Raw genomic sequence first — 21,077 nt, forward strand, 5'->3', positions numbered from 1 at the left:
TCACTCTTGGACAGCTAAGGGACAGGGCAGCATAGCACAGGGTCACTCAAGTGTGGCAGATTCAGGCTGTTGGTCCTGCAGCCTGAGAAACCTGTAAGCTAGTAAACCTAGATAGCTCAGAAAGCCACCGTCATGAGTGAGCTTTCAAGAGGGTGATTATTAATAGGGAAGAGAAAAAAGAAAAACAAAAGACTGAATGAAAATCTTTCAGGACTCTAAAGTTGATTGCTTAAAAAAAAGCACATGTACCATTGCTGTATTATTTGAGATGCTTAAAAGGATGTGGGAAATGCCACAATTCATTCCATCATTATCAATATGGACACCTAATATAAACTAGCTCTGACTCCATTTATGCTCTAGGTTCAATTACAGAAGAGATCCAATTACAGAAACTCTGGAGACAGAAATTGTTAGATGCAAAAATTCTTTTGCTAATAGTTCTATTATAAAAAAAATCATTTACACATTACTTCATGGTTTAAAAATTACAATAAATTATGCTGTTGGCCCTTGTCAAGTTCGTAATGCAAGTCGGGTGCCCTGCCAAGAAATTCCAGGGCAAGAATGCTGTTACTTCCACTTTAGAAATAAAAAATGACCTTGGAAGATTGAACTAATAGCACTGTATGGGAACCCTAACTAAAAGTAAAGTTTTAGGATACTGCTATAGAGAGAGTAACCTTATGGTTTTAAAAAAAGGAAGTCAGGGGCGCCTGGGTGGCTCAGTGGGTTAAGCCTCTGCCTTCAGCTTGGGTCGTGATCTCAGGGTCCTGGGATCAAGCCCTGGATCAGGCTCTTTGCTCAGCAGGGAGCCTGCTTCCCTTCCTCTCTCTCTCTCTGCCTGCCTCTCTGCCTACCTGTGATCTCTATCAAATAAATAAAATCTTTTATAAAAAAGAAAAAAAGGAAGTCAGATACAAAATAGTCCGTGTTACATTTAGGAAGTAATCAAATAAATGGCTGACTTCATGGGTGGTCAGCATTATGTTAATTATTCGCAGGAAAATTTTTAGTAACAGATATTAGGTTTTTTCCTTTATCATTGCGAGGCAGACCTGAAGTATGATAATAGTAGGATATTGTTTCCATTTATCATTATGAAATTGTATAATCATATACAAACTAAAGAATTCTACCTGACAAAATGCTTCAGGGCATAGGAGAAATATTCTGGCATCAAATCACTAGGAAGTCTGGGTGTTTTGGATTCTAGATGTGCCACCAAGATCTGAGATGGCTTTGGTGACTGGCCCTCACTCTGCTTTGGGTGGGATGGAGTTTGGCCTAATCCAGCATGGCTCTGGCCTCTGACTGGGGTAGCTCAGAAGCCTACTTCTCTCCTGGTTCACTTTCTAAAAATCGTCTCTACAACTTTTTAAAAAATTTATTATTTTTTTTTTAATAATTCCCTGTTAGTGAACAAACCATCAAGCATTATAATAATTTCTGGAAGACTCGTTCTTCTGGAACATAGCTCAATAATTAAAATTAAGGGGAAAGAAACACCTCCACAATGGCTGACCCAAAGCACAATTACCAAAGTTTTTGCATTTGTGCCTTATTCTCTAAGAGTAGTGAAAGGCTCTAGGTCACTGTTTTGAGCTTGCTGATATTTCCATTTACACACTGTTTATTTTTTTTTTAAGCTTTTATTTATTTACTTGACAGAGAGAGAGAGCATGAACAGGGGGAGGGGAAGAGGAAGAGGGAGAAGCAGACTCCCCATTGAGCAAAGAGCCTGATGCGGGACTCCGTCCCTGGACCCCAAGATCATGACCTGAGCTGAAAGGAGGAAATAACCAAATGAGTCACCCAGGCACCCCTCATTTACACACCATTTATTTTTTAAAAACCAACTTAATAAGCTGATTTTTTAGACCTTGAAAATCAGAAGCAATATATTAAAGGGGGAAACTGCAAGGCACACCAGTGACGGGCATTCTCTTACAGCCTTAGGGATGGGCGGACAAGGGAGCCTAACAACAACAATAAAATTTAAAAACACCCGTATATCATGGCACAGGCAGTATTTGGCCGTCTTTCAGTCTCTGGAATCACAGCTTCCCCATCTCCACCCACCCAGGGACATCCTCCATCTGCACTGTTTGTTCCTAGTTCATCTTTGTGGGGCTGAGCAAAGAGAAGTAACACTTTTTCTAAACACAAGTGCAGTTGATCCTTGAACAACACGGTTTCAACTGCATGGCTGCACTTAGATGTGCATTTTCTTTTAATAAATACAGTACAGAACTGTAGTATTTTCTCTTCCTTATGATTTTCTTCATAACATTTTCTCTAGCTTGCTTTATTGTAAGAATGCAGTATGAAATACATGCAACATACGAAACGTTTGTATGGACCTAACTGACTGTTCATGTTGTGGTAAGTTTCCTGGGAACAGTCAGCTGGCAGTGGTTGAGTTTTGGAGGAGTCAGAAGCCATATGCAGGTTTTTCACCTCACGGGGGGTTGGCGTCCTTGGCCTCCGCAGTGTTCAAGGGTCAACCGCATGAAGCTACTTCAGGGACGGTGGGCAAGATGGGGGACGTGTGCAAAGACAGGACGAAAAGAGAGACAGAAAGACAAAAGAGCAGGAGATGACAGAAGCAGCAGCCACGATGCTGACTTTCAGGGGAGAAAGAGAGGGAAAGAGGGCCCTACGGGGTCTCACTGTGCATATCCCATGCCTCAAGACGACTTTCAGCGAAGAACCACATGGCTCTTCAGTGCTCTCTGGTCTGTTTAACCCTGTTGCGTGTGACCTGGTGCCCGCCTAGCTTCCAGATAGTCCAGTTTTAGTCAAGCTGTAACAGCTCTGTACGCTGATCCCCCAAACCTGAAACACCTTTAATGCACTGTGTATAGGAAAGCAGGGAGAAAGATAACGTATTTGTGAAAGAGTTCAGTAAATGGTGGGTTAAATTCTCTGACACTTAGTCATAGCTTTGGTTACATGGAAAATTCACATATGTGAGCACATCTCCAATAATAGTAGATAAATTAAGTGTTATTGCATTTAAATTCCTAGAAATGTGGACTTACAAAAGGTCCTTAAATAAACTTCTGGGTCCCATATTTGGCATAAGAACTATATGGTCTTTGGAGAGATTTTCCCCTTCTGGCACAGCTAAGGTCAGGATTGGCATTATAACGGCCCTGGAAAAACAAACCTTCACATTCCAAAATTTTGACCAATTTTAGGTGAGCTTTCTAACAGCTGCAAAAATCAGCAAGTCAGAGTTTCCAAAGCCCCTCTCTCCACTGCACTTGAAAAAGTAAATGTGCTCAAATAAGGAAAAGTATGGAAAGTTTACCGATCCCAAGGCATTCTGAAAGATCATTCGAATTTGTTGCTGTCATAATTTTCACAGTATTATGCTCATACCACTAAAAGGGATGAAATTCTAGTCACAAGAAGGAAGAATAGACCACTTTAAAACATCCAAAATGCTTTTCACAAAAAAGCTTCAGGAAAGTGGTTGAAGGAGATGCTTTCGTACTCCAAGAATCAGAAGGTCACTCCACAGGGCAAATGACTTTAGCTAGTCTTGGCCTTGTAAGATCATGTGGAATCAGTTACAATAACTTCCATTGGTATCAGGCAGTTCATCCCAATTGCAAGATCAAATAGAGCCCCTGAAATTGAATAGGCCAAAAATGTGGAGATGATTCTCCCTGTAAATTAAAACCACCACAAACGCTGCTAGCAATTTAGATATATTTGGGTTCTACATCTCTTTGGAAAATGTTGGACTCTAAATGTGCTTCCAGAATGCGTTTTACTACCATCAGAGATTTCTCATGTTCCTTTGTGATGCTAAATGATTAGTCACCCTTTAAAATGCTCCTATAGTCTCAAAGAATGATTAGCCAGTCCCCAGGAGCACATGTTTTTGTAGGGCTTGGAAAGGGACAGAAGCCGTTAATCTACCTCTTTCTTGGGGAGGGACAACAAAGAAAAAGAAAAGCCCCAGGCAGGACAGCCTTGACTGAAATGAGCAAAAATCCACAAGGCTTCATTCCTTTAACCACAAAGCATCAGGTAAAGGAATAACCCATTTGAACTTCATCATAGGATCTAACTAAGATAAAGACCAGACAGAATGATTAAATATTTAGGCAGGAGCTTCTGCAAATCAGGGAGAAATGACTTCCCATTTTTTGGTTATTAATGCTTGAACATTGACAAACTATACTTCTCAGGATCAGATTTCCAGAAAGAAAGAAAAAAGGGATAAATTAATACTTATCGGATGCTTGTTGTGCTGCAAGCAGCAGGCAAGCGTGCTCCCCCAAGAGTCCGTGGGAGGTGATTGCTCTTATTTCCATTTTATAGAAAATCACATTCAAGTTCAGGGAAGGAAGTCAACTGCCCAGAGACACAGACCGTTGGTAAAGACTGAGGCTGGCTCCAAATTCCACTAATTTTCCCCCTACATCTTGAAACTTAGCTGAAGTGTCATATATTTATTTCTTTTCATTCTGGATCATCAAAATATGTGTCCCTGCTTTGTTCCAAAGTTGACCTTCACTTCTGTCTCCAGTGTCCTGCCTTTCCATGGGTCTGTGGTTTGCTGCTTCGACAAACTAGTTTCCTTCCACCCACGTCTTCTGACCTCTGTACACACACACACACACACGCTCAATTTCCCTATCCTGAAACCTCTTCCTTAACGCATCTTCTCCTTCTAAATACTGTCCAAGTTTCCTTCCTTTTCATCCCCATACTTCCTAAAAAGAATATTCTCCACTTCTGGCTTCTACTTTCACATCCTGTACCACTCTGCAAGTGGTCACAGTCTAGTTTCTAACCTCTTATCTCCTAGAAACTTCTCTAGAAAAGGCCATTTATAACTTCGTGATTTTCAGATCCAGTGGCCTCTTCCCAGGACTCATCCTTCTTGAATGCTTTGAGGATTTGGCCCACTCTCTACTCCTTGAAGCCTGGCTTCCCTGAAAAGACCTTCCTGATTCTCTTCCAAAATCCACTGGCCCGCTTTGCTTCATTGGCTCCTCTTTCTCAACCCGTCCCTGAAATACTGGAGTTCCTCATGTTCCCATCCTCTGTTTTCTCTTCTTTCCACGGGCTTGTCCTCCCTGGTTCCTCCAATCTGCCCTGGGTTTCAACTGCTACCAGCATACCTATATGCTGAGCCACCAGCCTCTCCTGAGCTCCATGACTGTCTTTTCCATTTGTCTTCGGTATCTCTAGTTGGATGGTTCAGAGAGTCCTCAACAAACCATGCTCAAAACTCAACTCCTCCAACCCCTCCTTTTCAGTCTAATCTTTTTCCTTCCCTGGTAAATGGTGTTGCCATCTGCCTGGTAGTCCGGGTGTTGGGGACCTCAGCATCTGCCTTGACCTCAGAATCTTCCCTACTTGGACTCAGAGTCCTGAGTCTCTATATCCTACGTACCCTTTGAACTAATTCCTGTTTCTCCAACACTTCTAGTCCAGCCCTTCAGCAGGTCCTCGTATTAACCTGCGTTAACACAACACCTGTCTTAGCACAACAGCCTCCCAAGCGGTTTCTCGGACTCCATTATCTCGTCTTCGAAACCATCGCCCCTATTGCCACCGAAGTGTTCCTTGGAAAACAGGGTATTCTTCTGTTTGCAAAGTTTCCGTGGCTCCATATGGACGACAAACTAAGCTTCCACGACCAAGCCGCCCTAGCCTATCTTTCCAACCTGAGCTTTGAGAACTTGCTCTTGCTCGTAGCTATTAATCGGCCCTAAACTTCTCTCACACTTCTGAGGCCGAGGTCATACCGCTCGCTGGCTGAGGACAGCCTTCTTGCTCCGGCCTGCCTTCGTCATCCTTCAAGGCTCCCACTGTGTCTGTTTTCTTTATCCCCAAACACCCACTGCCGATCTTGAAGGAAGAACAGTTCCCAAATCGGAGTTCCCATACCTCTCCTTCCAGAACCAACCACACGGCTTTACAGAGTCATTTGCTGACTCATTGTCCCACCATGAATCCTTCAAAGGCAGAGACTGCGTCATTCATCATTGTAGCACTGGAGTCTAACTCAGTGCTTGGATCATACTTGAATGCTCAATAAATCTGTTAAGAGAACAAATTAATAGACCTTTTCCTGTTTGTGGTATTCAATTAGGCTTTAGCTTCATTAACATAGGATTTGTGAAAACAAGTTATACATCAAAGACTACAGAGCAGCTTTGAGTGATGCATAATAGCGCTTAGATTTCTATTAAAACAGTTTTAAATACTGATAGCTATTAAAGCGTAAATAACACATAGCTAATGCTCTGTCAACGTTATAACTATTTTCTTTTTAAAAAACTTACTTCCTAAGCTGCATTTTCTATCATTTCTTCATCCATACATCCACTCACACCTTCATTCACACCAGATGTCTTTCAAAAGGATTTTGAACTTAAATATTTTAGTTTTTTTTATCCGTCAACATGTTTTAGCTGCCTGTGTCTCTAGTATTCCTATCTAATGTAGTTAGTCATTACTGCAGGAAAAACCTATCGAACTCCATTAAACTACTTTTAATTGTTTATTATTTCTGGAAAGTAGACATTTCTTTTTATTTGAATCTGTCTCCGAACCAAAATTTGTTTCAGTCCAAAAGCTAACATAGTATTTTGTGTCCTAATACTTTCCAGGATAGATTAGACACTACGTAACATAATGGAAAGCAAATCCTGCATCTGAGGATATCACACTGCTAACATTTATCCTCTCTTTCTGGAAAGTCATTATCTTCCTGTCCAAATGAATGGTCAGGGGGACAAACCAGTTTTAAGTGCCGTAGAACATGTACCCGTGCCCACACTGACGACGTACCCAAGCGCTCCTTTAGTGTCCTTTACGAAGGATAAAACATCTGGTCTTAGGGTACGCTTCTCAGAGGACTCACTGGGCACAACAGGCGGCCTTACCTGGTGAGTTCTGGGGAGAGGACACGGGGGAGCCACGTGGGGACTGACAGTAGCTGGGGTGCAGTAAGGCATGTGGAGGCACATAAGACATTATCTCTTCTTCAAATAAACTGGGGAGAGACAAGAAACAAAACGTACACTTTAGCCAAAGCAATGGGGAAAAGCCTTGCTTCCAAATGAGCCAGACAGTCGATTTCTCACCCTGAGGTCCAGCACACATCTCAAAGGGAGCACCTGTCCCCGCTCTCCTGTAGCTAATTCTTGGGATAAGCAGCCACCTGTTGTGGCTTTTGTGGAAGCTGTGGTTATGGGCCTGTTTTCCTACCAGCTTTGGACAACACGATTTCTATTTTGCCACTTTATTATTATTTTTTTAAGATTTCATTTATTTATTTATTTGACAGAGAGAGCCTGATGCGGGCTCGATCCCAGGACTCTGGGATCATTACCTGAGCCGAAGGCAGCCGCTTAACTAAGTGAGCCACCCTGGGCCCATTTTGCCTCTTTAATATGTGAGTCTGAATTTACACGTTTGCTTGAACACAGTACCTGGGTTTTTAGCTTCAAGAATAAGATTCAAGGGGCACCTGAGTGGCTCAGTGGGTTAAAACCTCTGCCTTCGGCTCAGGTCATGATCCCAGGGTCCTGGGATCGAGTCCCGCATCGGGCTCTCTGCTTGGCGGGGAGCCTGCTTCCTCCTCTCTCTCTGCCTGCCTCTCTGCCTACTTGTGATCTCTGTGTGTCAAAAAATAAATAAAATTTAAAAAAAAAGAATAAGATTCAACACACAACACACAATGCCTACTAAGAATCCATAATAGAGACACAAAGTATGTTCTTTATTTTCATTCTAAGAAATACATGACAGAGTCTCAATGTTCAAAGAGTTTAGGATTTAACTGGAGAATTAAAAGCAAAATAAAACACTTCCTAAACAACTACAGCTGCTCATAGTTAGGTCCCTTGTTTATTCTGGCTTTATAATTTTTTTCTAAATATGAGGATTTTGATCTCAGATTATTCACATTCTATCCAGTGTCTTTGTTCTTCCCCATATTGAAATTTCTGTTTCTCGGACTCTCCTAAAAGATAATAATCAGGGATGTGAGATCTTAGAATCCCAGACTTTTCATTAAATCTTATGATAAAAGTACTATTGATCACACTAAGTTCTTGACACTTGACAAGACACTTGAGGAATATTTGACAAAGCTTTGAAACAACAGTAAAGTAAGATGACTTGTGTTTTTTGTTTTTTGTTTTTTGGTTTTTTAATTAATAGGTAGAGGTAGGTTTTCCTCAAACTTGGCCAAATCTAGAAACCCGTTAGAAAACACTCAGAAAAAAGTGACAACAGTTCATTCTTGCAGAGGTTAAGAAAAGGACCCCTTAAGGTTGTAAACACTCAACTGAGGCAATTTTGCCTTCTCGCACACCATTTGGGGACTTTGGGGAATGTCTGAGAACATATTTGGTTGTCATAACTGGGAGGGTCTGCCTTTGGTATCTAGTGGGTAGAAGCCATGATGCTGGTGCATCATCTCACAAGGCACAGAAGACTGAAGAGCTCCCTGTAACAAACGTGTATCCAGCCCAAAATGTCGGTACTTTTGAAGCTATCTCTTTTGACAAGGATTTAATTTTTTCTCAGCATTGTGCTTTTGTCAACAATGGTGCAATGAAGATCCGGTATATATTTCCTTGTGCAGAGCAAGGAGGTTTAGTATAAACACGGTATGTATCTAAAAGCAGAAGTGCTCTGTCATAACACATATGCCTTTTCAACTATACGAAATATCATCAAACTATGCTCTGAAAAGGTTGTAGGAATTGTAATCCCAAGTACAGACAGTATGAGAGTCCCTATTCCTTATTCAATATTATCAGACTTTTTAATTTTTTAACTTTTTCCAAATCTAATATTATGAAATATTATGTCATCATTGGAAATTGCATTCTATGATTGCTAGCATCTGTCCATGAGTTTACTGGCTAATCTTTTCTTTTAAACGTTGTTTTTTGGTTTTTGTTCTTTATTTTTTAAGGATTTATTTATTTATTTGGCAAAAAGAGAGACAGAGAGTGAGCATGAGCAGGGGGAGGGGCAGAGGGAGACGGACAAGCAGACTCCCCACTGAACAGGAAGCCCTACACGGGACTCTATCCCAGGAGCTGGGATCATGACCTGAGCCGAAGGCAGGTGCTTAACCCACTAATCCACCCACGTGCCCCAGTTTACTGACTATTCTTATTTCAATTTCTAAGAAATGCCTTTTTCTTCTACCCTTTATCCGTTTTTCTTTTGGGTTCTTTTCTTCTGAATTGATTTAAAAGCATTCTTCTCATATTCATAATATCTCCCTTTTACATGTTGTGAATATATTCTTTTAGTTTGTTAACTTTCTTTGTGCTTTTATATATGATGTCTTTCACTATATAAACTTCAAAATTCTAACAGTCAAATAAATCAATCATTTCATATTTGAGCTATGAGAGAGGTAGATTTTTTACAGGAGTTCAGTTAATGAAAGAATATATGATACAGAAGAATTAATAACAAATGTAACAACGTCATTTAAAAATTCTTGAGTTTTATAATAGCTATTTTGGAGAACAATCTTACATGGGTTTATTTTGAATGGAATAATTTCCTAGAGCTGTGGCATGTCGACATTGCAGCTTGCTGATAATCAAGTCCATTTGTACCAGGAGTGATTTTCCTTTTTTTTTTTTTTAAGGCTTTTAATAAAATTTTTTATTTTTTATAAACATATATTTTTATCCCCAGGGGTACAGGTCTGTGAATCACCAGGTTTACACACTTCACAGCACTCACCAAAGCACATACCCTCCCCAATGTCCATAATACCACCCCCTTCTCCCAAACCCCCTCCCCCCAGCAACCCTCAGTTTGTTTTGTGAGATTAAGAGTCACTTATGGTTTGTCTCCCTCCCAATCCCATCTTGTTTCATTGATTCTTCTCCTACTCACTTAAGCCCCCATGTTGCATCACCACTTCCTCATATCCGGGAGATCATATGATAGTTGTCTTTCTCTGCTTGACTTATTTCGCTAAGCATGATACGCTCTAGTTCCATCCATGTTGTCGCAAATGGCAAGATTTCATTTCTTTTGATGGCTGCATAGTATTCCATTGTGTATATATACCACATCTTCTTGATCCATTCATCTGTTGATGGACATCTAGGTTCTTTCCATAGTTTGGCTATTGTGGACATTGCTGCTATAAACATTCGGGTGCACGTGCCCCTTTGGATCACTACGTTTGTATCTTTAGGGTAAATACCCAATAGTGCAATTGCTGGGTCATAGGGCAGTTCTATTTTCAACATTTTGAGGAACCTCCATGCTGTTTTCCAGAGTGGCTGCACCAGCTTGCATTCCCACCAACAGTGTAGGAGGGTTCCCCTTTCTCCACATCCTCGCCAGCATCTGTCATTTCCTGACTTGTTGATTTTAGCCATTCTGACTGGTGTGAGGTGATATCGCATTGTGGTTTTGATTTGTATTTCCCTGATGCCGAGTGATATGGAGCACTTTTTCATGTGTCTGTTGGCCATCTGGATGTCTTCTTTGCAGTAATGTCTGTTCATGTCTTCTGCCCATTTCTTATTGGATTATTTGTTCTTTGGGTGTTGAGTTTGCTAAGTTCTTTATAGATTCTGGACACTAGTCCTTTATCTGATATGTCGTTTGCAAATATCTTCTCCCATTCTGTCAGTTGTCTTTTGATTTTGTTAACTGTTTCCTTTGCTGTGCAAAAGCTTTTGATCTTGATGAAATCCCAATAGTTCATTTTTTCCCTTGCTTCCCTTGCCTTTTGCGTTGTTCCTAGGAAGATGTTGCTGCGGCTGAGGTCGAAGAGGTTGCTGCCTGTGTTCTCCTCAAGGATTTTGATGGATTCCTTTTGCACATTGAGGTCCTTCATCCATTTTGAGTCTATTTTTGTGTGTGGTGTAAGGAAATGGTCCACTTTCATTTTTCTGCATGTGGCTGTCCAATTTCCCCAGCACCATTTATTGAAGAGGCTGTCTTTTTTCCATTGGACATTCTTTCCTGCTTTGTCGAAGATTAGTTGACCATAGAGTTGAGGGTCTATTTCTGGGCTCTCTATTCTGTTCCATTGATCTATGTGTCTGTTCTTGTGCCAGTACCATGCTGTCTTGATGATGACAGCTTTGTAATAGAGCTTGAAGTCCGGAATTGTGATGCCACCAACTTTGGCTTTCTTTTTCAATATTCCTTTGGCTATTCGAGGTCTTTTCTGGTTCCATATAAATTTGAGGATTATTTGTTCCATTTCTTTGAAAAAGATGGATGGTACTTTGATAGGAATTGCATTAAATGTATAGATTGCTTTAGGTAGCATAGACATTTTCACAATATTTATTCTTCCAATCCAGGAGCATGGAACATTTTTCCATTTCTTTGTGTCTTCCTCAATTTCTTTCATGAGTACTTTATAGTTTTCTGAGTATAGATTCTGTGCCTCTTTGGTTAGGTTTATTCCTAGGTATCTTATGGTTTTGGGTGCAATTGTAAATGGGATGGACTCCTTAATTTCTCTTTCTTCTGTCTTGCTGTTGGTGTAGAGAAATGCAACTGATTTCTGTGCATTGATTTTATATCCTGACACTTTACTGAATTCCTGTATAAGTTCTAGCAGTTTTGGAGTGGAGTCTTTTGGGTTTTCCACATATAGTATCATATCATCTGCAAAGAGTGATAATTTGACTTCTTCTTTGCCGATTTGGATGCCTTTAATTTCCTTTTGTTGTCTGATTGCTGAGGCTAGGACCTCTAGTACTATGTTGAATAGCAGTGGTGATAATGGACATCCCTGCCGTGTTCCTGACCTTAGCGGAAAAGCTTTCAGTTTTTCTCCATTGAGAATGATATTTGCGGTGGGTTTTTCATAGATGGCTTTGATGATATTGAGGTATGTGCCCTCTATCCCTACATTTTGAAGAGTTTTGATCAGGAAGGGATGCTGTACTTTGTCAAATGCTTTTTCAGCATCTATTGAGAGTATCATATGGTTCTTGTTCTTTCTTTTATTGATGTGTTGTATCACATTGACTGATTTGCGGATGTTGAACCAACCTTGCAGCCCTGGAATAAATCCCACTTGGTCGTGGTGAATAATCTTTTTAATGTACTGTTGAATCCTATTGGCTAGTATTTTGTTGAGTATTTTCGCATCTGTGTTCATCAAGGATATAGGTCTATAGCTTTCTTTTTTGGTGGGATCCTTGTCTGGTTTGGGGATCAAGGTGATGCTGGCCTCATAAAATGAGTTTGGAAGTTTTCCTTCCATTTCTATTTTTTGGAACAGTTTCAGGAGAATAGGAATTAGTTCTTCTTTAAATGTTTGGTAGAATTCCCCCGGGAAGCCGTCTGGCCCTGGGCTTTTGTTTGTTTGGAGATTTTTAATGACTGTTTCAATCTCCTTACTGGTTATGGGTCTGTTCAGGCTTTCTATTTCTTCCTGGTTCAGTTGTGGTAGTTTATAGGTTTCTAGGAATGCATCCATTTCTTCCAGATTGTCAAATTTATTGGCATAGAGTTGCTCATAGTATGTTCTTATAATAGTTTGTATTTCTTTGGTGTTAGTTGTGATCTCTCCTCTTTCATTCATGATTTTATTTATTTGGGTCCTTTCTCTTTTCTTTTTGATAAGTCGGGCCAAGGGTTTATCATTTTTATTAATTGTTTCAAAGAACCAGCTCCTACTTTCGTTGATTTGCTCTATTGTTTTTTTGGTTTCTATTTCATTGATTTCTGCTCTGATCTTTATGATTTCTCTTCTCCTGCTGGGCTTAGGGTTTCTTTCTTGTTCTTTCTCCAGCTCCTTTAGGTGTAGGGTTAGGTTGTGTACCTGAGACCTTGTTTCTTGAGAAAGGCTTGTACCGCTATATATTTTCCTCTCAGGACTGTCTTTGTTGTGTCCCACAGATTTTGAACCGTTGTATTTTCATTATCATTTGTTTCCATGATTTTTTTCAATTCTTCTTTAATTTCCCGGTTGACCCATTCATTCTTTAGAAGGATGCTGTTTAGTCTCCATGTATTTGGGTTCTTTTCAAACTTCTTTTTGTGGTTGAGTTCTAGCTTTAGAGCATTGTGGTCTGAAAATATGCAGGGAATGATCCCAATCTTTTGATACCGGTTGAGTCCTGATTTAGGACCGAGGATGTGATCTATTCTGGAGAATGTTCCATGTGCACTAGAGAAGAATGTGTATTCTGTTGCTTTGGGATGAAATGTTCTGAATATATCTGTGATGTCCATCTGGTCCAGTGTGTCATTTAAGGCCTTTATTTCCTTGCTGATCTTTTGCTTGGATGAGTCCATTTCAGTGAGGGGAGTGTTAAAGTCCCCTACTATTATTGTATTATTGTGATGTATTTCTTTGATTTTGTTATTAATTGGTGTATATAGTTGGCTGCTCCCACGTTGGGGGCATAGATATTTAAAATTGTTAAATCTTCTTGTTGGACAGACCCTTTGAGTATGATATAGTGTCCTTCCTCATCTCTTATTATAGTCTTTGGCTTAAAATCTAATTGATCTGATATAAGGATTGCCACTCCTGCTTTCTTCTGATGTCCATTAGCATGGTAAATTCTTTTCCACCCCCTCACTTTAAATCTGGATGTGTCTTCGGGCTTAAAATGAGTTTCTTGGAGGCAACATATAGATGGGTTTTGTTTTTTTATCCATTCTGATACCCTGTGTCTTTTGACAGGGGCATTTAGCCCATTAACATTCAGGGTAACTATTGAGAGAGATGAATTTAGGGCCATTGTATTGCCTGTAAGGTGACTGTTACTGTATATGGTCTCTGTTCCTTTCTGATCTACCACTTGTAGGCTCTCTCTTTGCTTAGAGGACCCCTTTCAAGATTTCCTGTAGAGCTGGTTTGGTGTTTGTAAATTCTTTCAGTTTTTGTTTGTCCTGAAAGCTTTTAATCTCTCCTTCTATTTTCAATGATAGCCTACCTGGATATAGTATTCTTGGCTGCATGTTTTTCTCGTTTAGTGCTCTGAAAATAGCATGCCAGCTCTTTCTGGCCTGCCAGGTCTCTGTGGATAAGTCAGCTGCCAATCTAATATTTTTACCATTGTATGTTACAGACTTCTTTTTTTTTTTTTTTTTTATAATTTTTTATTTTTATAAACATATATTTTTATCCTCAGACTTCTTTTCCCGGGCTGCTTTCAGGATTTTCTCTTTGTCACTGAGACTTGTAAATTTTACTATTAGGTGACGGGGTGTGGGCCTATTCTTATTGATTTTGAGGGGCGTTCTCTGAACCTCCTGAACTTTGATGCTCATTCCCTTTGCCATATTGGGGAAATTCTCTCCAATAATTCTCTCCAGTATACCTTTTGCTCCCCTCTCTCTTTCTTCTTCTTCTGGAATCCCAATTATTCTAATGTTGTTTCGTCTTATGGTGTCAGTTATCTCTCGAATTCTCCCCTCGTGGTCCAGTAGCTGTTTGTCCCTCTTTTGCTCAGCTTCTTTATTCTCTGTCATTTGGTCTTCTATATCACTAATTTTTTCTTCTGCCTCATTTATCCTAGCAGTGAGAGCCTCCATTTTTGATTGCACCTCATTAATAGCTTTTTTGATTTCAACTTGGTTAGATTTTATTTCTTTTATTTCTCCAGAAAGGGCTTTTATATCTCTCGAGAGGGTTTCTCTAATATCTTCCATGCCTTTTTCGAGCCCGGCTAGAACCTTGAGAATTGTCATTCTGAACTCTAGATCTGACATATTACCAATGTCTGTATTGATTAGGTCCTTAGCCTTAGGTACTGCCTCTTGTTCTTTTTTTTGTGTTGAATTTTTCCGTCTTGTCATTTTGTCCAGATAAGAGTATATGAAGGGGCAAGTAAAATACTAAAAGGGTGGCAACAGCCCCAGGAAAATATGCTTTAACCAAATTAGAAGAGATCCCAAATTGTGAGGGGGGAGAAAGGGGATAAAAAGAGGTTCAAAAAGGAAGACAGAAAAAAAAAGAAAATAGAAAAAAAAAGAAAAGAATTTTTAAAAAAGAAAACACCTAAGAAAAATATAAAAAAATATATATATTAGATAAACTAGTAAAAAATCATTAAAAAAGAAAAAGGTAACAGTTAAAAAAAAATTTTACCCGAAGGCGAGAAAAAAAAACAAAAAATGAAAAAGAAAAAAATTAAATTAACTGCAAGACTAAAAAAAATCACAGGGAAAAAGCCATGAGTTCCGTGCTTGGCTTTCTCCTCCTCTGGAATTCTGCTGCTCTCCTTGGTATTGAAACCGCACTCCTTGGTAGGTGAACTTGGTCTCGGCTGGATTTCTTGTTGATCTTCTGGGGGAGGGGCCTGGTGTAGTGATTCTCAAGTGTCTTTGCCCCAGGCGGAATTACACCGCCCTTACCCGGGGCCGGGGTGAGTAATCCGCTCAGGTTTGCTTTCAGGAGCTTTTGTTCCCTGAGCGCTTTCCGTAGAGTTCCGGAGGACGGGAATACAAATGGCGGCCTCCTGGTTTCCGGCCCGGAGGAGCCGAGAGCCCAGGGCCGCACTCCTCAGTGCGCCCTCAGAGAACAGCACCCAGTCACTCCCGTCTGCCTGACCTCCGGCCGCGCTCCGAGCTCACCGAGCCTGCGACGGTTCAAGGTCACCCCGAGCTGTGAGCTTACTGTCGGCTCTGTCTCTGTAGCCGGCTTTCCCGTTCCAGTACCCGCAAGCTCTGCGACACTCAGACACCCCCGATCCTTCTGGGACTCTGCGGGACCTGAGGCCACGCTGACCCCGCGTGGGCTTCGCCCCGGGTAGCCTCTGGAGCGATGTCCCTCAGCGGAACAGACTTTTAAAAGTCCTGATTTTGTGCTCCGTTGCTCTGCTGCTTGCCGGGATCCGGCCCCTCCCCCCGGGGTCTATCTTCCTGTCGCTTTGGATTCACTTCTCTGCCGGTCCTACCTTTCAGAAAGTGGTTGTTTTTCTGTTTCCAGAATTGCTGTTCTTCTTCTCTTCGATCTGCCGATGGATTTTCAGGTGTTTGCAATCTTTAGATAAGCTATCTAGCTGATCTCTGGCTAGCTGAAGTAGTCTCAGCTGGCTACTTCTCCGCCATCTTGACTCCTCCCCTGATTTTCCTTTTTTTAAAAATAGGGGCACCTGGGGTGCTTGGGTGGCTCAGTGGGTTAAAGCCTCTGTCTTCAGCTCGGATCATGATCTCGAGGTTCTGGGATTGAGTCCCGTGTCAGGCTCCCTGCTTGGCGGGGAGCCTGCTTCCTCCTCTCTCTCTGCCTGCCTCTCTGCCTACTTGTGATCTCTGCCTGTCAATTAAATAAATAAAATCTTAAAAAAGAAACAGAGGCACCTTGGTGGCTCAGTCATTTAAGCATCTGCCTTCTGATTTTGGCTCACGTCATGATCTCAGGGTCCTAAGATCGAGTCCCACATCAGGCTCAGAGCTCAGCACTCAGCACAGAGTCTGCTTGTCCCTTTCGGTCTGCTTTTCCTCCCCCCACCCCGTGCTCTCCCTCTTTCTCTTCTCTCTCGTAAGTAAATAAAATCTTAAAAAAAAAAGAAAAAAAGAAAAAGGAAATAGGCAAAGTATAAAAATAGACAGAAAGTCTTTCACTATATATGCAACTAGTCCATTGCTTGAGTTTATAGTCACTGATTCAAAAGACTCAAACTCCAAAGTAAAATAAAAAATAACTAAGGACATCTGATAACTAAGGACATCTGAAAATGTTTCAATAACTATTAAACATTATTTATTAAGCAACCACATGGAATACATTGTGTCACTATGTACAATTATTAAATTTAATAAATACATCTGATCATCTAAATAAAATAAGTCTAGAACTTAATAACATCATTTGAATATAATAATTATAGAACTATTATATAATAAATGAATTTCTCACACTTCTCCAAAGGCCAATTAACTTCAGATAATACAGTGTTTCCCCAAATTGAGGAAAATGTAGCTTTGCTCATATGTATATATATATATATATATATATATATACACACACACACACACACACGTGTGTATCTATATACACACATATGTATATATATGTATATACATACATATACATACTTAAAACTGATACATATATATGTATAAGTATTTTTTTAAATGATTTTATTTATTTGACAGGAAGAGAGCACAAGTAGGCAGAGAGGCAGACAGAGAGAAAGAAAGGCAGAGAGAGAGGCTCATGACCTGAGCTGAAGACAGAGGCTTTAACCCACTGAGCCACCCAGGTGCCTCAGTTTTTAAGTATTTTTAAGTTCAACCATATAACACATAGAAACTCAGGAAAACTGCAGTGTTAACAAAAGCACAAATATTCTAAGCTATACTGTAACTTAAAAGATTGAGGATGATACCATCTAAAGATTATTGAACTAAGAATAGGTGAATGATAGTCATGATTTCTATTTTATGATCATTGTTTTTATTAATTCCAAATGCAGAATTTTTTAGTTTAAGTAAAAATGCTTAGATTTCTAAAATTTCTAGAATTTTACAACAGAACTATTTTATTACCAACTGAACTATGGTAGAAATATCATATTACATAGTAACTAACCAACAGTCTTCCTGACCATGTAGCACACTATATTCTGTTCTTAGAACTCATTCAGTGTAACACAGTCACAGGTCACCCCTTCGACTGAGAAGTAACCCTTGCTTCCCAATAGGTCTTGTTCAGGATCAGGTGAAGCAAAGTCTCTGTGGGAAGTGGTTATATATCCCTTTGAACTATGCTCCAACTACCCAGGAAAGGAACATAATTTTTTTGACTTCAGTTTTACAAGTATGGCAACTGTCATGCAGGCAGTCAGAAACGGTGAGGGTCAAGATCATCATGAGTACCATGAATGAGACTGTTAGCACTCTAAGACCAATAAAACGGTGTGTGGTCTGTTTCAGTATGACTTTGCCTTTAATTCTTTGCAGGTTCTGGTGGTGGGTGTCCCAACTATTGGGTAGAGCAAAGCATTAACTTATTCTAGTCTCTTACATTTGAGGGATAATATTAAAAATGAAAAATCTTTTGAAAACTTGCCAGTTTCCTTTCTAAACTACTCTAAAATAAACCAAAGCTGACCTAACCATCAGGAAAGAAAATGCAGCTGGTCAATTTTATGAAGGCCTATCAAGTCAGCAATGCGTACCAGTGATCAAATTTCAACTTTCTGATCGAATTTCCCAAACCTAAACTCTCAAAATCATTTTTAAAAAATCACATCAAATCAGAAAAAATAAACAAAAAAAGCACATTTGGAGGAAAGAATTTGAAAGAAAATATAAATATGACCTTTTACTCCAAAGGGGAAAGCCTGTATATGTTTGCGTTCCATTTCGTGAGTGGGACATTCTACCATTGGCCTCTATTAATCTCTCCCTTCTCCAATACCACCTCATTTATCACCAGGGTAAAAAAAAAATCAAACAGATCTCAGACTAAGAAGTGCAATCTGAAACGAATTATCACTACATCACCAGCATCCTACATCTTCCACATGAGTATTCCACAAGTCTTTAAGAATAACAGAGACATTTTTAGGCTACTAATATTAGGATAGCATTTTCTAAAACACTCCATAACATCCAATGACAGAAAACTTTCTACTTCAAAAACTGGTGTTCCATACCTCAGCAACATAACAAGGTCGGCATCACTTGAAAGACGCACCAATCCTGGGGTCCCTTCAGTTCGGATAAATTGGATCTTCTCCCTATTCAAGCAAACAAACAGCTCAGAATGTATGTGCTGGACTTCTGAAACATAACATGCCTTAGGCACCATTTTAAAAAACATTTAAAAACAACTCAGTCTCTGCTTTGAAGTAAAGCCTACTGTGGGCTTGTACCTAAGCAAATATTTGGGCCATTCAGGCCAATTCCCTGTTATTCCAAAAAGTGTACAGGGACAGTCATCTGTTTACCTGGGGGCACACCTCTACATCATGTGTTATAAGCGTATACCTACTTGGAGGCAGATGGGTTATACTCAATACATATTCAACATAAAGGCATATGGCTCTTTGAAGTAACTCAAACCCTGAAACACCTTTAGTTACCACAGTTGGTAGAACACATAACATGTATGCCTGTGCAAAAGTATATACACTTATATGTACACATTTCAAACATGACAATGTGAGTGATTTCTACCATTATTTTACTATAGATAGATGTAAGAACACCAGGTTTTTCTTTTTGTTTGATGAGCCATCATCATGCTGTTTTCGATTCTTTATATGAAAACAATTTTAATAAAAATTTCCCTGTTGCTTCCTCTTATTTACATGATTTTATTTCAAAGCACATCATATTCATTTTTATAAAAAAAATATAAGAACATAAACTACAGTACTGAAAGCATTTCATTTGATAGGAACATAGGAGTAAAAACAACCAATCAATTAACTCAAAGTGCTAATGACAGTATAGTCTGATTTTTGTACACTATGAAATAAAATATTAATCTTTGGTCCAAGTATTTATTTAGATTTAGTTCCTCTTGAAGATTATCTTGTTTTTCTGTTTGATATTTTCATAAAGTTCTACTGTATTTTATATTTCCAAATTCCAAATCTCTTAATTTTTACAAGCTTGAAGACAATGAGGTGTAAGACAAGGTTTAACTGTTGAGACGGAAAACCCCAGAATGTACAGAGAAGTCAACGGCTTTGCTTTCAGCCACACAGCTTACAAGGAGTGATCAAGAGTTTGCCTGCTTCTGGCTAGATCCATTTTAAACAATACATTAGCATATGAAGTTTCTAATCTCTGGTATTACCAAATTTCCCTTTCCAACCTTCACTGCCAGGAGTTTCACATATGCAACCTAAGAAATGAATGTTAGACCGGAATGTAAAGAAATTGCTCAGAAGGGAAAAGCCAGTCTTTCTGCTTAGTTGTTTCAGTCTGAAAACTGGAACCAAGCGGAACATTTGCCTCAAGTGTTACAATCACATGTCTGAAGCACATGACGAAACCAGGGAGCATTATCTGGTGAGCAATTTTTTCTGGTACAAGATATGAAAGTTGGTTGAAAAAAGCTAAATTAGAGAAAAGTTATCATGGAGGAAAAAATGAACAATAACTTAACGAAAGAAATCTTCTGGTAAGGGTCAGTAATAACATGCTTTGATCTTGAAGAATCACAAGCTATCTCTAACAAATACACAGTTTATCTCCGTAGCCTATCATGAAAAGGAGTCAGGCAAACAGAACAGACGAGAAGACAAACAGGGCGCGCACTCTCCTCCACTTCTCTGAGTGGAGCTAGATGGGGTGAGGCGAGCGACCTAAGAGATCGTACTCCGGACTGTGGCCTGTAGGCTTTCTGGGAGTCAGGAAAAGATGACAGCTTCCTGACTCACAAGAATGACAGGCTGAGGACAGGGAAGGACACCAGAGGACATATGCCAATGGGGGAACTTTTTATCACTGTCCAGATATTAACTATATTAGGCAGTGAAAGGAACTGGTCTGATTCTTTAGGCCAGAACATACCAGCGGCAAGTGGAGGCTAGTCTTCTTCAGGCCAGCTGAGTTATTGCACCAGTGAGCTAAGGGTCATATACTTTCAGGAATAAGACTCTGGAGCATGTCACCTGACGCATACTCTACCACTAAGAACTCTTTATACCAACATTCATTCGTCCTTTCAGCAAACATTTTCTCAGTGTCTGCTCTGTGCCGGGCACGGTATCCCACACTGGGCGTACAGTGGGGTAGAAGCCCTGGCTCCTCTCGCAAAGAGTTCACGTGCAGTGGAAAGGAGAAGGTCACTTCCAGTACTGCAGGAAAATATTCAAGCCGTTCCGTTTGTTTAACTGAATTCTGTTCAGGTCGTAGGCCCACTCCTATTCCACCAAGTCTTTTCACATAAAAACAGAGGGCATCGGTTTACTGACTGTCGAGAGCAGATCAAGGCGGAGGAAGAGAACATCACCAGATATCCTCAGAAATGTTGCCAATCTTTTCTAAGAAAAGCAAAACCAAACAGGAACTACTTCTTGGTTATTAGGTATTTGCCTAATAGTCCGTAGGCCAGCATTTGTCAGACTCGTGTTCCTATCTACTAGAAATCTACAGACATAGTCTCA

The 21,077-nt window shown here is 40.0% G+C and overlaps 1 protein-coding gene across 4 annotated transcripts in view; it reads right to left on the bottom strand.

The window, feature by feature from the left end:
* HECW2 (HECT, C2 and WW domain containing E3 ubiquitin protein ligase 2) overlaps positions 1-21,077 on the bottom strand; it is a 224,044-nt gene that overhangs the window by 42,379 nt on the left and 160,588 nt on the right. For all 4 annotated transcript variants that reach the window (XM_045078498.1, XM_045078497.1, XM_045078499.1 and 1 more), the window contains 2 exons: positions 18,612-18,695; positions 6,918-7,027 (listed from right to left, as the gene is read on the bottom strand). In XM_045078498.1, the coding sequence (XP_044934433.1) occupies positions 6,918-7,027; positions 18,612-18,695 (194 nt within the window). The remainder of the gene's footprint in view (positions 1-6,917; positions 7,028-18,611; positions 18,696-21,077) is intronic.

The sequence above is a fragment of the Mustela putorius genome, unplaced genomic scaffold (assembly GCF_011764305.1).
Source record: "Mustela putorius furo isolate JIRA1106 unplaced genomic scaffold, ASM1176430v1.1 tig00000275_pilon_pilon_pilon, whole genome shotgun sequence".
Classification (NCBI taxonomy): domain Eukaryota; kingdom Metazoa; phylum Chordata; class Mammalia; order Carnivora; family Mustelidae; genus Mustela; species Mustela putorius.